The sequence below is a fragment of the Mastigoproctus giganteus genome, chromosome 8 (assembly GCF_048544385.1).
Source record: "Mastigoproctus giganteus isolate SK-2022 chromosome 8, ASM4854438v1, whole genome shotgun sequence".
Lineage (NCBI taxonomy): Eukaryota > Metazoa > Arthropoda > Arachnida > Uropygi > Thelyphonidae > Mastigoproctus > Mastigoproctus giganteus.
In genome coordinates, this window is record NC_143582.1 from 55,641,302 (window position 1) to 55,658,267 (window position 16,966).

General features: G+C 36.7%; 1 protein-coding gene across 1 annotated transcript in view; it reads right to left on the bottom strand.

Annotated features, from left to right (window-relative positions):
• The window catches only part of PolQ (DNA polymerase theta), a 277,127-nt gene that overhangs the window by 127,390 nt on the left and 132,771 nt on the right, over positions 1-16,966 (bottom strand). Inside the window, exon 13 of the mRNA XM_090380240.1 lies at positions 7,845-10,132. Coding sequence (XP_090236366.1) covers positions 7,845-10,132 — 2,288 coding nt within the window. The remainder of the gene's footprint in view (positions 1-7,844; positions 10,133-16,966) is intronic.

The following is a 16,966-nucleotide window of genomic DNA, read 5'->3' on the forward strand; positions in this document are numbered from 1 at the left end:
CTAAAGAAAATAAGAATGGGACTACTACTGCAACTGCTACAGACTACTGCAAGATAATGATTTATATGAGTACTATAAGCATATATTCAAAAATCACTAATGGAGTAAGACATATGGAAGCTGAGTATGAGAAATCACTAGCAAAGAGTTCTTTTTGTATGTAAATACAAAAAGAAAGTGAATCATTTAAGTGCTCGATCAAACTGGAAAAGACACAGATTAGCAGAAATGGCAGAAATTTGGTGCAAGACAATTCATTGTATGCCAGTTGTTATAAGACAGTTTGGTGTATGATGGTTCACTGTACAAGACAATTTGGTGAACAGAAATTGGTGATTATGACAATTTCGTGAAAGATAATTGGGGGTTAAAATGATTTGGTGAGTATAACAGTTCGGTGTATCACATACCCATCAATTAAGAAAATCAGTGAAATAAAAGGTTAGGAAAACCAAGAGAGATTTTGGTCACTTAGACAGGAGGAATGCAGAAATTTAGAAAATAATACAAAAACAAGAATATATATATATATATATATTTTTTTTTTTAATCAATTTGTTTTGCATAAAAGTATTCAACCTGATCCTACTTATAAGCAGGTTGGAAAGTGGGTATGCACATATCATCTTCCATGTTGTAACAACTTTACAATGTTGACAGACAGTTATGCTGAAGATAATAGATGCATACACATACTGCAATTCCAGGGCCATCCACTGATAATCTGAGGCTTGGGTAGTTTTGGGAACCCCAGGTTTCACTGCTTTGATTTAATAAATTTTGAGACAGCTCAACAAATCTTTCTAAAAGCATTAAATATAAAATTTCATTAAAATCCATCTACTGGAAGTTCTGCCATTACACACAGATGGATGGACACAGAAATAATAATTGCTATATATTGCTATTCTTCTGTGAAATTTGGGAGGGCTTGAAAAGCCTTTTGGAGAGAGCCAAATATAAAATATTATGAAATTCCTTATTACCTAGAAGTCAAGTTATTAGATGCAAACAGATGGACATAGTGAAGACAATAGGTGCTTTATGCGTATGCAGTAAGACCCCCGTATGTTCCAAGACCTACCATGGATGGCTGAAACCATGGATATAAGTGAACACAGGCTGACCCCATATATAACGTGATTTTCTTGTACATAATATGCATAATAAAGTTTAATTGAAAAATTAAACACACAGAGACATTACCAACATTAAATACAGTAATAATAAAGTACAGCAGACTCTTGATTTACCGGGATTGGATTAACCGGGACACTTCAAGACTCCAAATAAAAAAATTAAAAAAATAAACCAGAAATCATAAAATTCAAGTAATAACTAGAATAGGTATAAACAGATATTTTGCAAGTCGTAAATAAGTGGCAAGAACCGGTGTTATAAGTCATCACTGGGAGATTAGTGTACCTATTATTTGCAATCCACACTGTCTTCACACCTACCGCTCAAAAAAAAAGAGACCAAATGTTTAGTTTGATTTAATGTGTCGTGTCGATTGTTGTGTTCCGTTGCACTGCAAAAACAAATTTTGTTTCATTATTTATGTCAGGGATGTCGAAATTTTTTCTTTATAGTAACTTTTTTTTTTTTTTTTTTTTGTTTATAAATCACGAAAATGATGGGCAAACGCAAGAGTTGTGCTTTCAAATTAAACAAAAACTTGAAATTATTCAAAAGTTTGAAAACGGTGCATCCGTTAAATCTCTAAAGAACGAGTATAATGTTGGCGACCAAACCATACGCGACATTGTAAAACAGTAAATGGAAGCATTGTATTGGACAATGCAAGTAGTAAGTGTTAAGTTTTTTTGGTTTTTTTCTGTGGTTAACCGTGGGTAACTGAATCAGCGGATACCGAATCATTGGATACGGGGGCATAACTGTATATGCTAATATGCCTTAAAACAAATATGGTTAGGGCCATTTGGACTGGAAGTTGTGTTATGTTGTGTTTAACCTCAAGTTAACCTCAACCTTGTGGATTAACTTGAGGCTTGAGGGAAACTGCAATCTTCTAGGGGAGAAATTTTTATAAGTATGGCCTGCATTTGTAGGTAGAAGAGATTTTGTATTTTGTAGAAATGGTATTCATTTGAACAAAGGTGGTGTAAAGATTTTTGCCAATATCACTGAGAATATCCTAACGGTTCAGGGAAACTGCTAGTTATGGAGGGAAGAGTAATTTAGATCTGCATTTATCTGATGATATGGGTCAAAGTGATGCTTCACTCACCTCATGAATTCTTGTTTGTTGCCACTACAGTGGATGTTGATAGGATATTCTAAGGGCGGTAATGTTCCAAATAAGCGGGAAGATATAGCTTGGGATACAAATCTAAATAATTTCAAGGGGTGTGTTAGGAGTGTTGTCAATAAAATGGTTGAATTTGAAATCCTGGTTAGGGCAACTAATATTAGCATTAGCAGAGGCATATGATGTAAGAAAGCAAGCTTATATGGCATCATCCAAAAAAAAAAAAAAAAAAACCCCTTCCCATTTCATTGATCTATTCATTCCAAATGTTTGTGTAGTTCTGCCTTGAATTTACTGAAGCTATCAACTTTCACAACAAAAGATGGAAGTTTGTTTCAATGATCAACTACCTGCTGGCTAAAGGCAAATTTCTGCACATCTATTCTACAACTGTGTTTCCTCAGTTTGAATCTGTGAATCAGGTTTGTAATCTGAGCAAGAGGAAGAATTCCATCAGCATTGAGCTTGCTCGATCCATTCAAGGCCTTATACACCTCAATCAGATCGCCTTGCAGGTGCCTAGTCTCTAGAAGCTGCAATTTGCAGAACTTAAGCCTTTCTTCGTAAGAGCACCCCTTTGTTCCCTCACCAGTTTTGTCGCCCTTCTCTGTACTCGTTCTACCAACTCTACATTGTTCCTAAAATGGGGCTTCCAGATGTGTACACACGTACTCAAGGTGTGGCATGACCATTGTCTTATACAAGAGGATAAACACCTCCTTATCCTTGCTAGCAAAATTCCTGTATATCATTGAAAAGACCCCATGACCTACTCTGGCAGCCTGTCTGCACTGCTGAGAAAATGTAATATCTAACTGCACAATTACCCCCAGGTCTCTTTTATTCTCCACTACCCTGAGGGTAACACTACCCAGCTGGTACATTTCTCTGGGGTTACTGCTACCCATATGCAGTACTTTACATTTGTCAATGTTAAACTTCAGTTGCCACTTCTCAACTCATCTGCCCAACTTTTCCAGATCCTGTTGCAGCAGCATACTGTCATTACTGTTATTAACAACCCTGCCAACCTTTGTATCATCTACAAACTTTGACATTAAGCTTGCTATACCTTCATCGATATATTATTGATAAATATACAAAACAACAATGAGCCCAACCCTGAGGGACACCACTAATAACATAAGACCATGTAGAGCAGTATCCACTGATTACCACTTTCTGCCTTCTCCCACTCAATCATCCTTTTATCCATTGTAGCAACTTGCCCTTAATGCCATACTACTCCAATTTGTACAGTAGTCTTCTATGTGCAACAGTATCAAAAGCTTTCCTGAAATCCAAGTATATGATATCAAAATTATTTTTTACATCCAGTTCCTTTGTGACTACATCATAGTATCCAATCAAATTGGTCAGACAAAATTTCCCCTTAATAAACCCATGCTGAATTATTACTGCTGTCTTGTCTATCTTTTCTAGATGATCCTGCAATGCTTCTTTAACCAGTGACTCCCTGGAAGAAGTCAAACTAACAGGTCTGTAATTACTTATCTCCCTTTGATCCCCTCCCCCTTTGTGGAGTGGAGATACATTTGCACATCTCCAGTCTGGATGCTCTCTAACTAACATCTTGAGACCTGAGTTGAAGGATGCTCTCATAAATATGGCTAAGGGTTTGCTTACTTCCTTTGCTATCTCCTTTAATATAACTGGATAGATCCCATCTACCCCAAGTGCCTTTCTTATGTTTAACTTCAACAATTCCTCCTCTACTTTGCTTTCAGTTATTACAAAATCATTAAGTCCCTGTTAGAGTTTGATTAACATCTGGCTCTCTCCTTCTTGAATAACTTCTCATGTGTGAATGTAGATAGATGAGTTATTCAAGGAGAGGGCCAGATGTTTATCAAACTGGTAATGGTAAACATATAATGATATAGAACATGCTGATATAATAGGGCTAACAGAAACATGGTGCCTCCCTGAAAATGGTAATGAGTTCCACTATGGTATGTATAATGTATTTGCAAAGACATTTATAACAAAGAGTTACGAAATAGAAGCATATGAACTGAAAGCCCAAATCAACGAACAGAAATCCTCAGGGGCACATCTAACAGACTCTTTATTTTCAATTAAATTTCAAAAATCCAGTCCCATCCCCGTTGTCTTAAATGTCTAATCTCCGAATCTCATTCAAAGTCAATCTATGTAATACTGAAATCTGCTAAATTTTATGTAATTACACTGACTTTCTTCACCACTAATAGGGTTCCTGAGTGAATCATCTAACTCCAGCAGTTCACCTGACTACTATTCCAACTCAAGTCTCATGTGGAGATTATTTTCATACTTTACAGTGTTGACTGGATCACTGAACCTTTTTATAAAGTTTTTACCTGACCTGTGCCAATCATTCTTATCAGCAGTTATAAATCCTCTTGTTATTCCAGTTGAAGTTCTAGGTAGCTCTTCAACAACCTTGCTAAACAGGTGCACTGGAGTAATATTAGGTTTATCTGAGACAAAAGTTTTCTCAAGACTTGGATAAACTTAATATAACTACAGTGTTCCTGTCAGCAAGACTGTTGAAGGGCTACCTAGAACTAACCTAATTATCTAAAATTAGCATTGGGGAAGATTTGAGTAGTTCCCTTTACTAAAAGTGTGAGAAAGTGAACTGCCCTACACTAGTTTTAGATAATCTTTTCTTCAAAAACCATACAAAACCTCAAAGGCCAAGTGCAAGGTAGGAGAGGCAAGGCAAATTTACTCCTGTCATAAAATAAGAGAGGCCTGTGGCACTGGGTTCCATAGATAAGAAATAATAATTCAGTACATCCAGTATGAGCAGTAACTAAGTATTTAATAAATTGTTAATGAAAGCTTCTGAGATAACGAATCTCTTCTTCAGCTGTAGGAGTACATACATACATACATAAATATGAAATATAAAATATAAATATAAAACATAATGAATGGAATGGCAGGGCATGGTCATGTTAAGTGAAAAGAGAGCGAGCATGCACGAATGCTGAAACATTGCATAGAATTAGGTGATTGTTGCTGGTACAGCCTGCATATATATGGGCTGACTATCAGCATTTGTCATGTTGTAAAACTACAGACTCCAAGATTGGGTGTAGTCATACACCTTTATTGCAGTTTAAAACGTTGTGACAACCAGATATGTATAGTGACTCTAACCACAGATGGTGATAGTAGTGGTGGGATTGGTCAACCACCTTGGTATCATGACTGGGATTGAGGTCGTGTTGCATTGACCAAAAATGTTCTGCAACTGCAGAGTGTGTAGAGTCAACTAGCCGAATAGCCCTTTCATGTGGCGCCTCCATAGCCAGGTGGGCAGGAGCAGCACACGCTTCTTGATTAGATCGGGGTTCGTGACCACTAAATACGGAGGATGCGGAAAGGTCAGGGAATGACCACCGCATATCCTTGGAGCAATATGGCCTTAGTTGCTAATGCTCCTAAAAACCAAACAAACAACAACAACCCTTTCATGTTCCATGAGTCTGTAGTGTTATTATGAATAATATATTTTATTGTAACAAACTACAGTACATAGTATCACTGACCATAGGAAAATAATCAGTAAAAGTTTTAATAAATGCTGGTGCTACTAAGTTTTTAAAATTTCAATCTTTTTGACCTTACATTACAAGACTAAACAACTTCAGGGATGACCTTGCATAGGTTAACTTGTGAGCGCTTTATTATTATTATTTTTTTGTATTAAATAAATGTAGCTTCTTTGCTGGGATGCTTTTCTTTCCAAGTCCACTATGAAAATATGCAAATAACTATGACTTTACATAACCATGACAAAAATATTACAGATAAACGAACAGTGTGGAAGCTGCTTATTGTGATCACTTTGGACTCAGCTAAAGTAATAACAATAACCAATAACAATAATAATAACTGATGGAACAAGAATGCAGCTGTTCAGCATTGCTTATTAATGCAGAGCAGAAATATGTACATAAAATGTGGAAGTGAGCAGAAAGAAAGCATTAAATTCTTTCTGCTCTGCATTAATAAATGTAGCTTCTTTGCTACATTTATTAATGCAGAGCCTGAAATATAAAATACTTTAATTGAGTGTCCACTTGAGAAAGTCATCAATAAAAATGAAACTGCCATAATGTTTCTGGAAATTCATGTAAACCATTAAAAACTAAGAAAATATTAAAATCAAGAACAAAAAGAGTTAATACTGAAAAAAAGTCAGACTGGCAAGAGTACAGATACAATATTTTCTTTCATGGTACTTTCATGTCGGTTTCAACAAAACCGACAACCATACAAACTGTACAAAGAAAAATCAGTAACTAGACACACAACATGTCGAAGTTCAAGAACAAATTGGGATGTTACTTAATCATTTCCACTGCACGTGTACATCGTGATAAGATAAAAAAAAAAAAAAAAAAAAAAACTAATAACATAAACTGAAGTCTGATTATAATAAACAGCATTTTTGCTTTGTGTTCATATACATCTGATTGGGACTTCATAAAAAGTGATAACGTTATTCATGATTACAATAAGTGGCATGATATATATATTAGTTCCATTACAGTCTATTACTATCTCTTCTAAACACTTGAGAAAAAAAAAAAAAAAAAAAACGGTTTTGGTGATTTGGGTAGTTATCAAATCTCTAAAACCGGCTCTTGCCATAGTTTAAAAATATTTAAATATTGAATAAGAAAAATTATTATATTTTATAACCTTAAAATATAATGTTATAAAACATAATCTAGAAATTTATAAAATATAATCTAGATTTTTTTTTATAATAATGATGGTTTGGTTCCTCAAAGACTGTAGGAATCACATTTCAATAGAACTTCAAAGATGGATGTAATATCAGTGAGTATGGTGCAAGACATGGATACATTGAATGTCGGTAGTTATCAAATCATCAATTTGGATTTTAATTATGAAAAGATTATGCAAGTTCTCTGTTCTGAAGTTTTTAACAAAAGATGAATTCTGAATTGAACTGGAAATTAAACAGTCTCAAAATTATTTAGTGCAAGACTTTTGTTGTTATATTCTTGTGTTTTGTGGATGGCAGAGTTTAAATTCTCAGTGACAGAAATAATAATTTTGAAAAGGCCAGGTACCATCAGTTATTTTATAATTTCAAAATTTTAACTTCATCTACCATGTGGCAGCTCACTTTGATAACTTCATCACCACAAATTTTGTAGGAATTTTCACTAGAGACCAATAAGTGCCAAAACAGGCTGTCACAACAATTTATCATCTCTTAAATCAATGGCAGATTAATGTTTCAGCAGTGTACTTTGCTCAAGAGTAGTAGAATATCAAAATAACTCATGGTAACATGATGTGAACTATGAGCATTGTGATTATTGCATTTATTAGTTTAAATCCTGTCAAAAACACAATGAAAGACAACGAATCCAACGTTTCATAATTAAGCATGCTAATAATTTTTTTTCACCTTTACAACAGAATCTTATCCCTCTTTTTTTGAAGAGAAAAGGGAGCCTGAAATAACTGCTGAATGACTAGAACAATTTTTATCACTAAAAAAAAAATGAACACATACCTTCTTTGTTAATTCTTGAGCCAATTCCTGTGACAGAAGCTGTTTGGGGTATACGTTCACAAGCAATACTCATTGCAAAATTTGAGTGTTTCTTCCATTCTGTCAGAAATTCATTAAATAATACTTCATTGCTACTTACATCAATACTACTAAATGAATTAGTTTTGCTCGAGCACAAAATTTTAAATATACTGTTATCAGAATGCATTGTTGTTTTTAATTTTTCACTAACTGTATTTACACTGTTCTGAAATTCATCTAGAGAAGATTCACTTTTCAGAGTAGAATAATATTTTAAAGAAGCAACTGAGTTCTTTGGTGGTGTGGGTGATACACAATCACTAAAGGAGCTATTATTTAAGTCAGTACTATAAGGTGAATTTTCAGTAGAGTCTCTCTTTTTTTTAAATAACATTTTTGGTGTTTCATGCGCAGTGTGCCTTTTGTTGTTTAAATCTCTTAAATCAAAGACATTATTAAGCTTTGTCTCATGAAATGTAATATCAGAATTCTTTTTTAGTTCAGAAATTACAGCTGACGAATTTTCAGCCATTGTATTTAAATCAGATATTTTGTGAAGTGAATTCCCTACGTTAGTATTATCATTTTGACTAATCACCATTTCGCAATTGACAGAAGTTTCCAACTTCTTTGTGACATCAGGACTTTTGGCATCTAATTGATATGGCTTGTAATCTGGTGTTACAGCATTGCCAGTATTTTCCAGAAGAGGAGTGCTTGGTAAACTGAACTGTGAACTGGCATTTAATGCAACATTTAGTGCTCCAGATAAGAAACTGCCTTTAATTCCAGTTTCACTTGGATACATGGAAGAGGATATATCTTTTGTGAATGATGAATTTTTTCTTCTATCATTACGTTCCGCAGGACAGTCAAATAATTCTTGACTTGATAATATATTATCTTTCATATTATCTTGATAGTATAATCGTGTGGAAACCCTAGAATCAGCAGGAATAAAAGACGTATTATTAGAAAAACTGGAATTTTTAAACAGATCTTCACTATCTAGGATATCTAAACACCTAATTTCAAGAGAGTTATTGACTTTTTCTTCACTTGGAGATGATTCGTATTTATTTGTATTTTGTTTCAAATGTTCCAGACTTGATTCAATGTGTGTAATAAGTGAACTGTGGTCAATAGTTAAAGCCAGATCAATAGTGTTTGTTCTGCAAACAGATTCTTTTGTTTCCCTATTCTTTGTGTTCACCCCATCTACGAGTTGTGCAGTCTGAGAATCCATAACAAAAGTATCATCTAAATTACACAGAAGTGAACTTCTCTGTTGTATGTCATTAATTAAACATGCAGGATTTCTTTTGCTAGTGGAATCACAAATTTCTTCTGCTTTTAAAGACATTTTAGCTGGCATATGATCATTATTAGAAGTGATATTACTTCTACCCTTACCTGAATATATTATATAATTATTTTTATTTTCTTTATGTGCCAGTATACAAGAATGCTCTTTTTTGGATTCCATTTCAATATTTTGTTCTAATATATCTGGATAAGAAACTGTACTCAAATTTTTCAAATTATGCTTTTCTAAAGTATTCCAAGAGAGATCCCCGACAGATACGTTACTTCCACATGGTGAATCACTGCTGTTTTGTTCAACTGATGACATGTTTTGAACAACAGTTACTATTTGAGACATAAATTCATTTTTATTATTTTCATTTTTATCAGTGACACTAACCAGAAACTTATTTCCAGAAATACTTTTATCTAAAGAATTATTTATTTCACTTTGCATTGCACTCTCCATTTCACTCAGAAAAACATGTACATCATCTACAGGATATATACTGGGTAGCTTATTTGCAGTTATGTTTTTCTCTGATAGCTCTTTAAAATCTTCCTGAGTTTTCATCTTGCATACGTGTTCATAATTTTCTCCATTAATGATACCACCACTAATATTTGAAGACTTCATAACATTCATGATATTCCTAGTTTGTTTTCCTTTAGCATTCTTATCTTGTACCAAATCAATATTAACTTCCTCTACATTAGAACAAACAATTCCAATTACTTTATCAGCAGTTTTTCCCAAGTTTTTTAATTCTGACTGACTGTCTTTTTTGTGCCAACACACATTATCCACCCCTAGTTGTTTTTCAATTGCAATTCTTGCTTCTTTGACAATTAGATGAGCAGCCTCCTTTTCTGTCCGAGCCTGTTGTCCAGTAATCCAAACAGTCTGAGCTTCTCTTCTTCGAATGGCTTCATATTTTGTTTCTTCTTCTCTCTGCTTTGCTCTGTTAAAAAAAAGGAAGTAGACTATGAAATGTTAAACATTAGACACACAGATGTGCACATTTTTTGTTATGTAACAATTATTTAGAAAAATTAGTCTTTCTTCTATAGAAATAATTACAATTACACTATGTTACCAAAAGTATAAGGATACAAACAAATAAGAACATTTGAAGCAAAATTTTGCAAATATCACATGGAGCAGTGTGGTATAGTAGTAATAGTAATAGAGGCATGTGATGCAAGAAAGCAAGCGTATAAGCTTATGTAGCATCAGCCAAAAAAAAAAAAAAAAAATTCACACAACCATTCCCTCTAAAAGTTTCTCCAGCAGTTCCTCCTTGAAATTATTTTAGCTATCAACTTCCACAACGACAGATGGAAATTTGATCTAGAAATTAACTACCTGCTGCTAAAGGCAAATTTCTGCACATCTATTCTACAACTGTCTTTCCTCAATTTGAATTTATGCCCCCTTAGGTTCGTAATCTAAGCAAGTGGAAGAATCCCATCAGAATTCAGCGTGCTCAACCCATTCAAGGCCTTATACGCCTCAACCAGATCACCTCGCAGGTGCCTAGTCTCAAGCCGCTGCAATTTGCAGAAGTTAAGTCTCTCTTGGTAAGAGGATCCCTTCATTCCCCTCAACAATCTTGTTGCCCTTCTCTGTACATGCTCAAGCAAATCTACATCCTTCCTGATATGAGACCTCTAGACCAGTATGCAGTACTCAAGGCGTGGCCTTACCATTGCCTTATACAAAGGGATAATTACCTCCTTTTCCCTGCTAGCAAAATTCCTGTATATCATTGACAAAATCCCATGACCTGCTTATGCAGCCTGTCTGCATTGCTCAGAAAACTTCATATCTGACTGCGCAATTACTCCCAGATCTTTTTCATTTTCTAACACCCTAAGTGTACCACAGTTCCTCTGGGGTTACTTTTACCCAATACTTTGCATTTGTCAGCCTTAAACTTCAGTTGCCACTTCTCAGACCATCTGCCCAAATTTTTTAGAACCTGTTGCAGTAGCACACTAAGATTTCTGTCATCAAAACCCTTCCAACCTTTGTATAATCTGCAAACTTCAACACTAAGCCTGATATACCTTCATCAATATTAGTCAATACTTTTGTGGATTTATTGGATGATTGTTTTCTGCAGCAGCATATTCAAGAGGCAACCAGAGAGGGTAATACCCTTCATCTGGTTATCAGCAGTGATTATTTGGGCATTAAGGATTTGCAGATAAAGGAACCACTAGGTAGCAGTGTACTGATAAGGGATTTACAGCATTTTTGGATATAATTACATCAAGGGTAAAGGGAAGGGTTTTTGCTTCCGTAAAGGTGACAACAGTGGTCTCAGACAGTTTTTAGATTCTGTACAATGGGACCAACTGATGATGTTACCAACAGCAAATTCTAAGTGGGAAGCATTTGAGGAATTAATCGTGGAAGCTACTAGGCTTTTCACAACAATTAAGAAATATTTTTCAAGGCTTAGGTCTAAATGGATGTCAGATGAACTAATGAGACTTGCGGCAGAGAAGAAAAATGCATGGGATGCATATATATTATCAGACAACACAGAAGCCTATACCTATAGCAGATATAAGCTAGTCTGTAATCAAATTAGCATTAGTAGGGTATATGATGTGATTTGGTGTGACAAGCGCTGGGAAAGCAAAAATGAAAGTAGGAGTGTGTTATAGGCCTAATGACTCTAATGAGTACAGAATGGAATGGGTCAGTAAAGCAGATTGTGTTACAAAGGAGATTAGGCAAGTGAAGGCAGATTACAAGAAATCGTTGCCAAAGGATGCTAAGAAAAAAAGCAAGGGTGCCTTTACTTATATAAGCTCTAAATGGAAGGGGATGAATCAAAATGGTCAACTTGATATCGATGGTTTGACTGTTGATGATCCTACTCAGATATCTTATAACCTGAATGAGTATTTTGCATCTACATTCATACATAAGTAGTTATTAAGGGAGGAAAATGCCAGAATTTTGTCAAACTGTAACAGGGTGCTTAATGATTTTGTAATAACGGAGTGCAAAGTGGAGGAGAAATTATTGAAGTTGAACATAAAAAAGGCATCTGGGGCGGATTACTATACAAATTGGAGCATTATGGCTTTAAGAGTAAGTTGCTACAATGAATAAAAGGGTGGTTGAGTTTTTTTTTTTTTTTATGTAAACCCCAAACACGAGTGGTATTAGAACCTATAGTACTTAGTACCGTGCTTGGGTTGGAGGGTGAGAAGACTAAAGAAGATATTTGTTGACACTGGACTTGAACTTCTGTAGACTGTAATTTTCAGGAAATACGTATGAAGGAAGGTTGTTCCAAAAATGGCAGTTGAATGAATAAACGAGGAAGATGAAAAGTTGATTCTGTGAGTTTGAAGTTGGACAGTAAATGGATGTTGGCTGGTGGCAGCATGTGTTCGGACTGTTTTGAAAGAGAGAGCGGGAATTATTGAAGCCAATTCAGAAGAACAGTGCCCATGGAAGTATCTGTAGAAGAGGCATGCAGCAGAAACAGTACGACTATGAGACAGCGAGTGGAGAGACTCTGTTAGAGATGAATCATTAATTAACCTAACTGCCCTCTTCTGAATGGAATCAAGAAGCCTGAGAGAGGTTTTGGGGGCACCACCCCAGATGTGGGAACAATATTCCATGGCACGGCGGATTTGCGAGTTATACAGAGTGAGCAGCTGTATGGAAGAAAAGTAACGCCGAGAGCAAAAGAGAAAACCAAAGTTTTTTGGTGCAGAGGAAGCAATATTTGTAATGTGCTTGTGCCAAGAGAGATTAGAAATCAGGGTAATCCCATAAAGAGATATATCATTTTGCCTAAAAATCGGAATGTCACTAAAGATAAGCATAGGAACAGAAGAATCCTTTTAGCGAGATATAAGACAAGACTGAGTTTTAGAAGGGTTGAAATCAACTAAGTTGTCTTTGCCCCACTGGAGAATCTCACTGAAGATCGGCATTTAAGAAATTGGTAGCAGATTTTTGAGAAGTTGAAGCTGATGGAGCAGGACGAGGTTTCTCAAAATGGAAAGTGGAATGCAATGCACTTTCATCGGCAAAATTATGGATAGGATTTGGCAAAATTATGTATAGGATTTCCAGTCAGTGGAAGGTCATTAATATACCAGAGGAAAAGAGTGGGGAAAAGAACTGAACCTTGGGGGACACCAGCATTAGTGGAGAAGTTAGAAGACAGAGAGCCATCTACCATGACCCTCAGTCAGCGATCAGAGAGAAAACTGGATAACCAATTACTAAAAACAGTTGGCAAACCATAAGATGGAAGCTTGTTTAGAAGACCTTTATGCCAAACATGATCGAAAGCCTTTGAGATGTCAAGAGCAACTACTTGTGTTTCACTGAACCTTTCCATTGAATTAGTTCATAAGTGGGTAACGTAAGCCAGAATATCACCAGTGGATCGACACTGACTGAATCCATACTGGCGATCGTTGATCATATGGAAGGTTTCAAGGTAGTTTAAGAGTTGGTGGTTAATTGATTTCTCCATTACTTAAGAAAGAGTAGAAGTAATTGCAATAGGACAATAATTGGATGGGAGAGATTTGTCACCCTTTTTAGGAACTGGCTGGATATGAGCAAATTTCCAAGCAGAAGGAAAAACACCTTTGGAATAAGAAAGTGAAAAAGGGTGGCAAAGAATAGGAGTAAGTTCAGGAGCACAGCTTTCGAGAACAAGTGGAGAAATACCATCGAGACCTGGAGCTTTCTTAGCATCAAGATTCATCAAAATCCTTCTGACATCCTTTTGATAGAAGACCACAGCAGGCATTGAATGGAGTGTGTTGGGAATGGTGGGAGGTGTTTTACCAAGATCATTAATACATGAGTTGGAAGAAAAATGGGATGCTAGCAGGTCAGCTTTATCCTTGGCTGAAGTGACAACAGAACCATCTGGTTTGGACAGAGGTGGGAGCAGACATGGGCAAAAGTTGCGACCAATAGCTTTGGCAAGAGACCAGAATGCTCGGCTACCATCATCTTCTTGCCCTTGCTTCTTAGGGCAAGAAGCAAGTTTTCTACTCTTAGCCTGTTCAAACTCTAGTTTGGACTGATTAATAACTGCTTTACAATTGTTGCAAGCTTTGGTGTAGGCAGAAAATGAAACTGCAGAATTAGAAACAAGCCAATTACAATATGCAACGTTATTGTCTTGAACAGCCTTAGCACATTTATTGGAAAACCAAGGTTTAGATAAAGGATGAGATTTTAAAGTGGAGTGTGGGATAAAGGATTCCATTCCTGCAAGAATAATTTCACTGACACGATCTGAGCAAACGTTGACATCAGAAGTTTTGAAACAGTAATCCGACAATGGAAAAGAAGTCTCACAGGTCATCACATTTTGCATTCTTGTAATGCCAAACAACACGAGGTTAGGAATAGCCATGAGATAAAGGTTCCATTGGAGAAGAGAATCACCAAGTTGTGATCTGAAGTGCCTAAAGGACCTCTCACTTCAACCGTGTACTTAGAAGGGTTGTTTGTGAGAAAAAGATCAAGTGTGTTGGCTGTATGATTAGGATTGTCCGGTATTCTTGTAGGTAAATGAGCAATCTGTGGAAGGTCATTAGTAATTGAAAAGCCTCAGCATCTCGACCAGCTGAGTCGGTGTGACTAGAAAATGGAAGCCAGCTGGAGTTGTGAACATTAAAATCACCAAGGAAAATTACTTCACTGTTAGGAAAGTTGGACTGGAGAAAGTCAAGCTGCAAAGAGAGGAAGTCAAAGAGCTCAAAGTGATTAGTGGAGTTGGGAGAATTGTAGAGACAACAGATGAATTTGACACAATGAGGTAGAGAAATTTTAAGCCGGAGAAGATCATAGAGAGGAGATTCAAAATTGCTAAGTCTCTGACAGGGAATATCAGAATAGACATATGCACAAGTACCACCTTTGAGGCGAAAGGAATCATACAGCGAATAATTTGGGCATCTGAGATGAGCAGTAGTTGAATCAACCGATAACTGAGATTCTGTCAGAAAAAGTACATGGGGTTTGGCAGACTGCAAGTGGAAATGGACATCGTTGAGATTAGAATTGAGACCACGTATATTTGTGAAATGAATTAGGAAGTGCTTGGGAGGTTTAGATCTTTTCGCAGATAAGCTTGCTCTATTAGTTTGACAATACATGCTGTATTGTCAGTTTTTTCATACATGCTGTATGAAGTAATGAAATTTTTGGATAGGGCATACACATGGTAAGAATATACCCAGATCCTTGACATAACGTGCCCCTGACAATGCTCCCCGCATACACACTACTCGGACTCCCTCCGGTCACTATCTGGCAGAGTAGAGGTAGCAAGATTATACACTAGCTAATCCGGAAGCCTCTTAGAGAGTTACCAATAGGTTCCGTCCAGTGTATTAACTAGCGGCCGGCCTGTGAACACTGTTTTAGAGCTGTACCCTCGAAATGTAAGAAATATTGGATCTCGCCACTATGTTCATCATAACCCCAAAAGTCATTAATCATACTGCATGATGGAAGAGATAGATAGGGAAGGTTTGACTAGAACTTAGCTCTAGAGACTAAACATTGGTTCCACCACTTCAAGCCTCCAATAAGCAAAGTGGTGGTATTGCACCGGTTGATGAGAGTCATCTACCACCTAGTATTGCCTGGTAACATAGAGGGGTGGCATTCCTCCATGTGGTGCGGCCGGCACACCTCGACCCCTGCTTACGTTGGTTCACACCTGGGTGGTCCCCCACCATGTACTTGTGCATGGAGGTTATACCCAGGATTACTAACAGTCCCACCATCGTGAAGGTGCAAGCAGAGGATTTGGCTATCACAGACTGTCCGGACTTCGCCGAAATTGGGTCCACTTGATTTGAGTGTCACCCGAATATCAGTTCCATCAGCGTTTTAGACTCCCAGGTAGCAAATACAGTTTGTCTGGAATATCTGAGAGAATGTCTGTGATAACCTCAAGGTTCAATGAGGAGTGGGAGAAGACAGAGAGTGGTAATCAATGGATGCTGCTCTTCATGGACTAATGTTATTAGTTGAGTCCCCCAGGGTTCAGTGTTGAGCCCACTGTTGTTTTGTATCAATCAGTATCAACAATACTGATGAAGGTATATCAGGGTTAGTATCAAAGTTTTCAGATGATACAAAGGTTGGCATGGTTGTTAACGACAGTAATGACATTGTGCTATTGCAAGAGGATCTAGAAAATTTGGGCAGATGGGCTGAGAAGTGGCAACTGAAGTTTAACATTGACAAATGCAAAGTACTGCATATGGGTAGAAGTAACCCCAGAGGAATGTACCAACTGTGTGGTACTACACTTAGGGTGGTAGAAAATGAAAAAGACCTGGGAATGATTGAGCAGCCAGATATGAAGTTTTCTGAACAATGCAGACAGGCTGCCAGAGCAAATCATGGGGTATTGTCAATGATATACAGGAATTTTTCTAGCAGGGAAAAGGAGGTGATTATCTCTTTGTATAAGGCAATGTCTACTGTGTACAGGTCTGGAGGCCTCATTTTAGGAAGGATGTCGAGTTGCTTGAGCGTGCATAGAGAAGGGCAACAAGATTGGTGAGGGGAACGAAGGGGTCCTCTTACCAAGAAAGGCTTAAGTTCTGCAAATTGCAGTGGCTGGAGACTAGGCACCTGCGAGGTGATCTGATTGGGATATATAAGGCCTTGAATGGGTTGAGCACACTGAATTCTGATGGGATTCTTCTGCTTGCTTAGATTACGTACCTGAGGGGGCATAAATTCAAATTGAGGAAAGACAGTTTAAAAA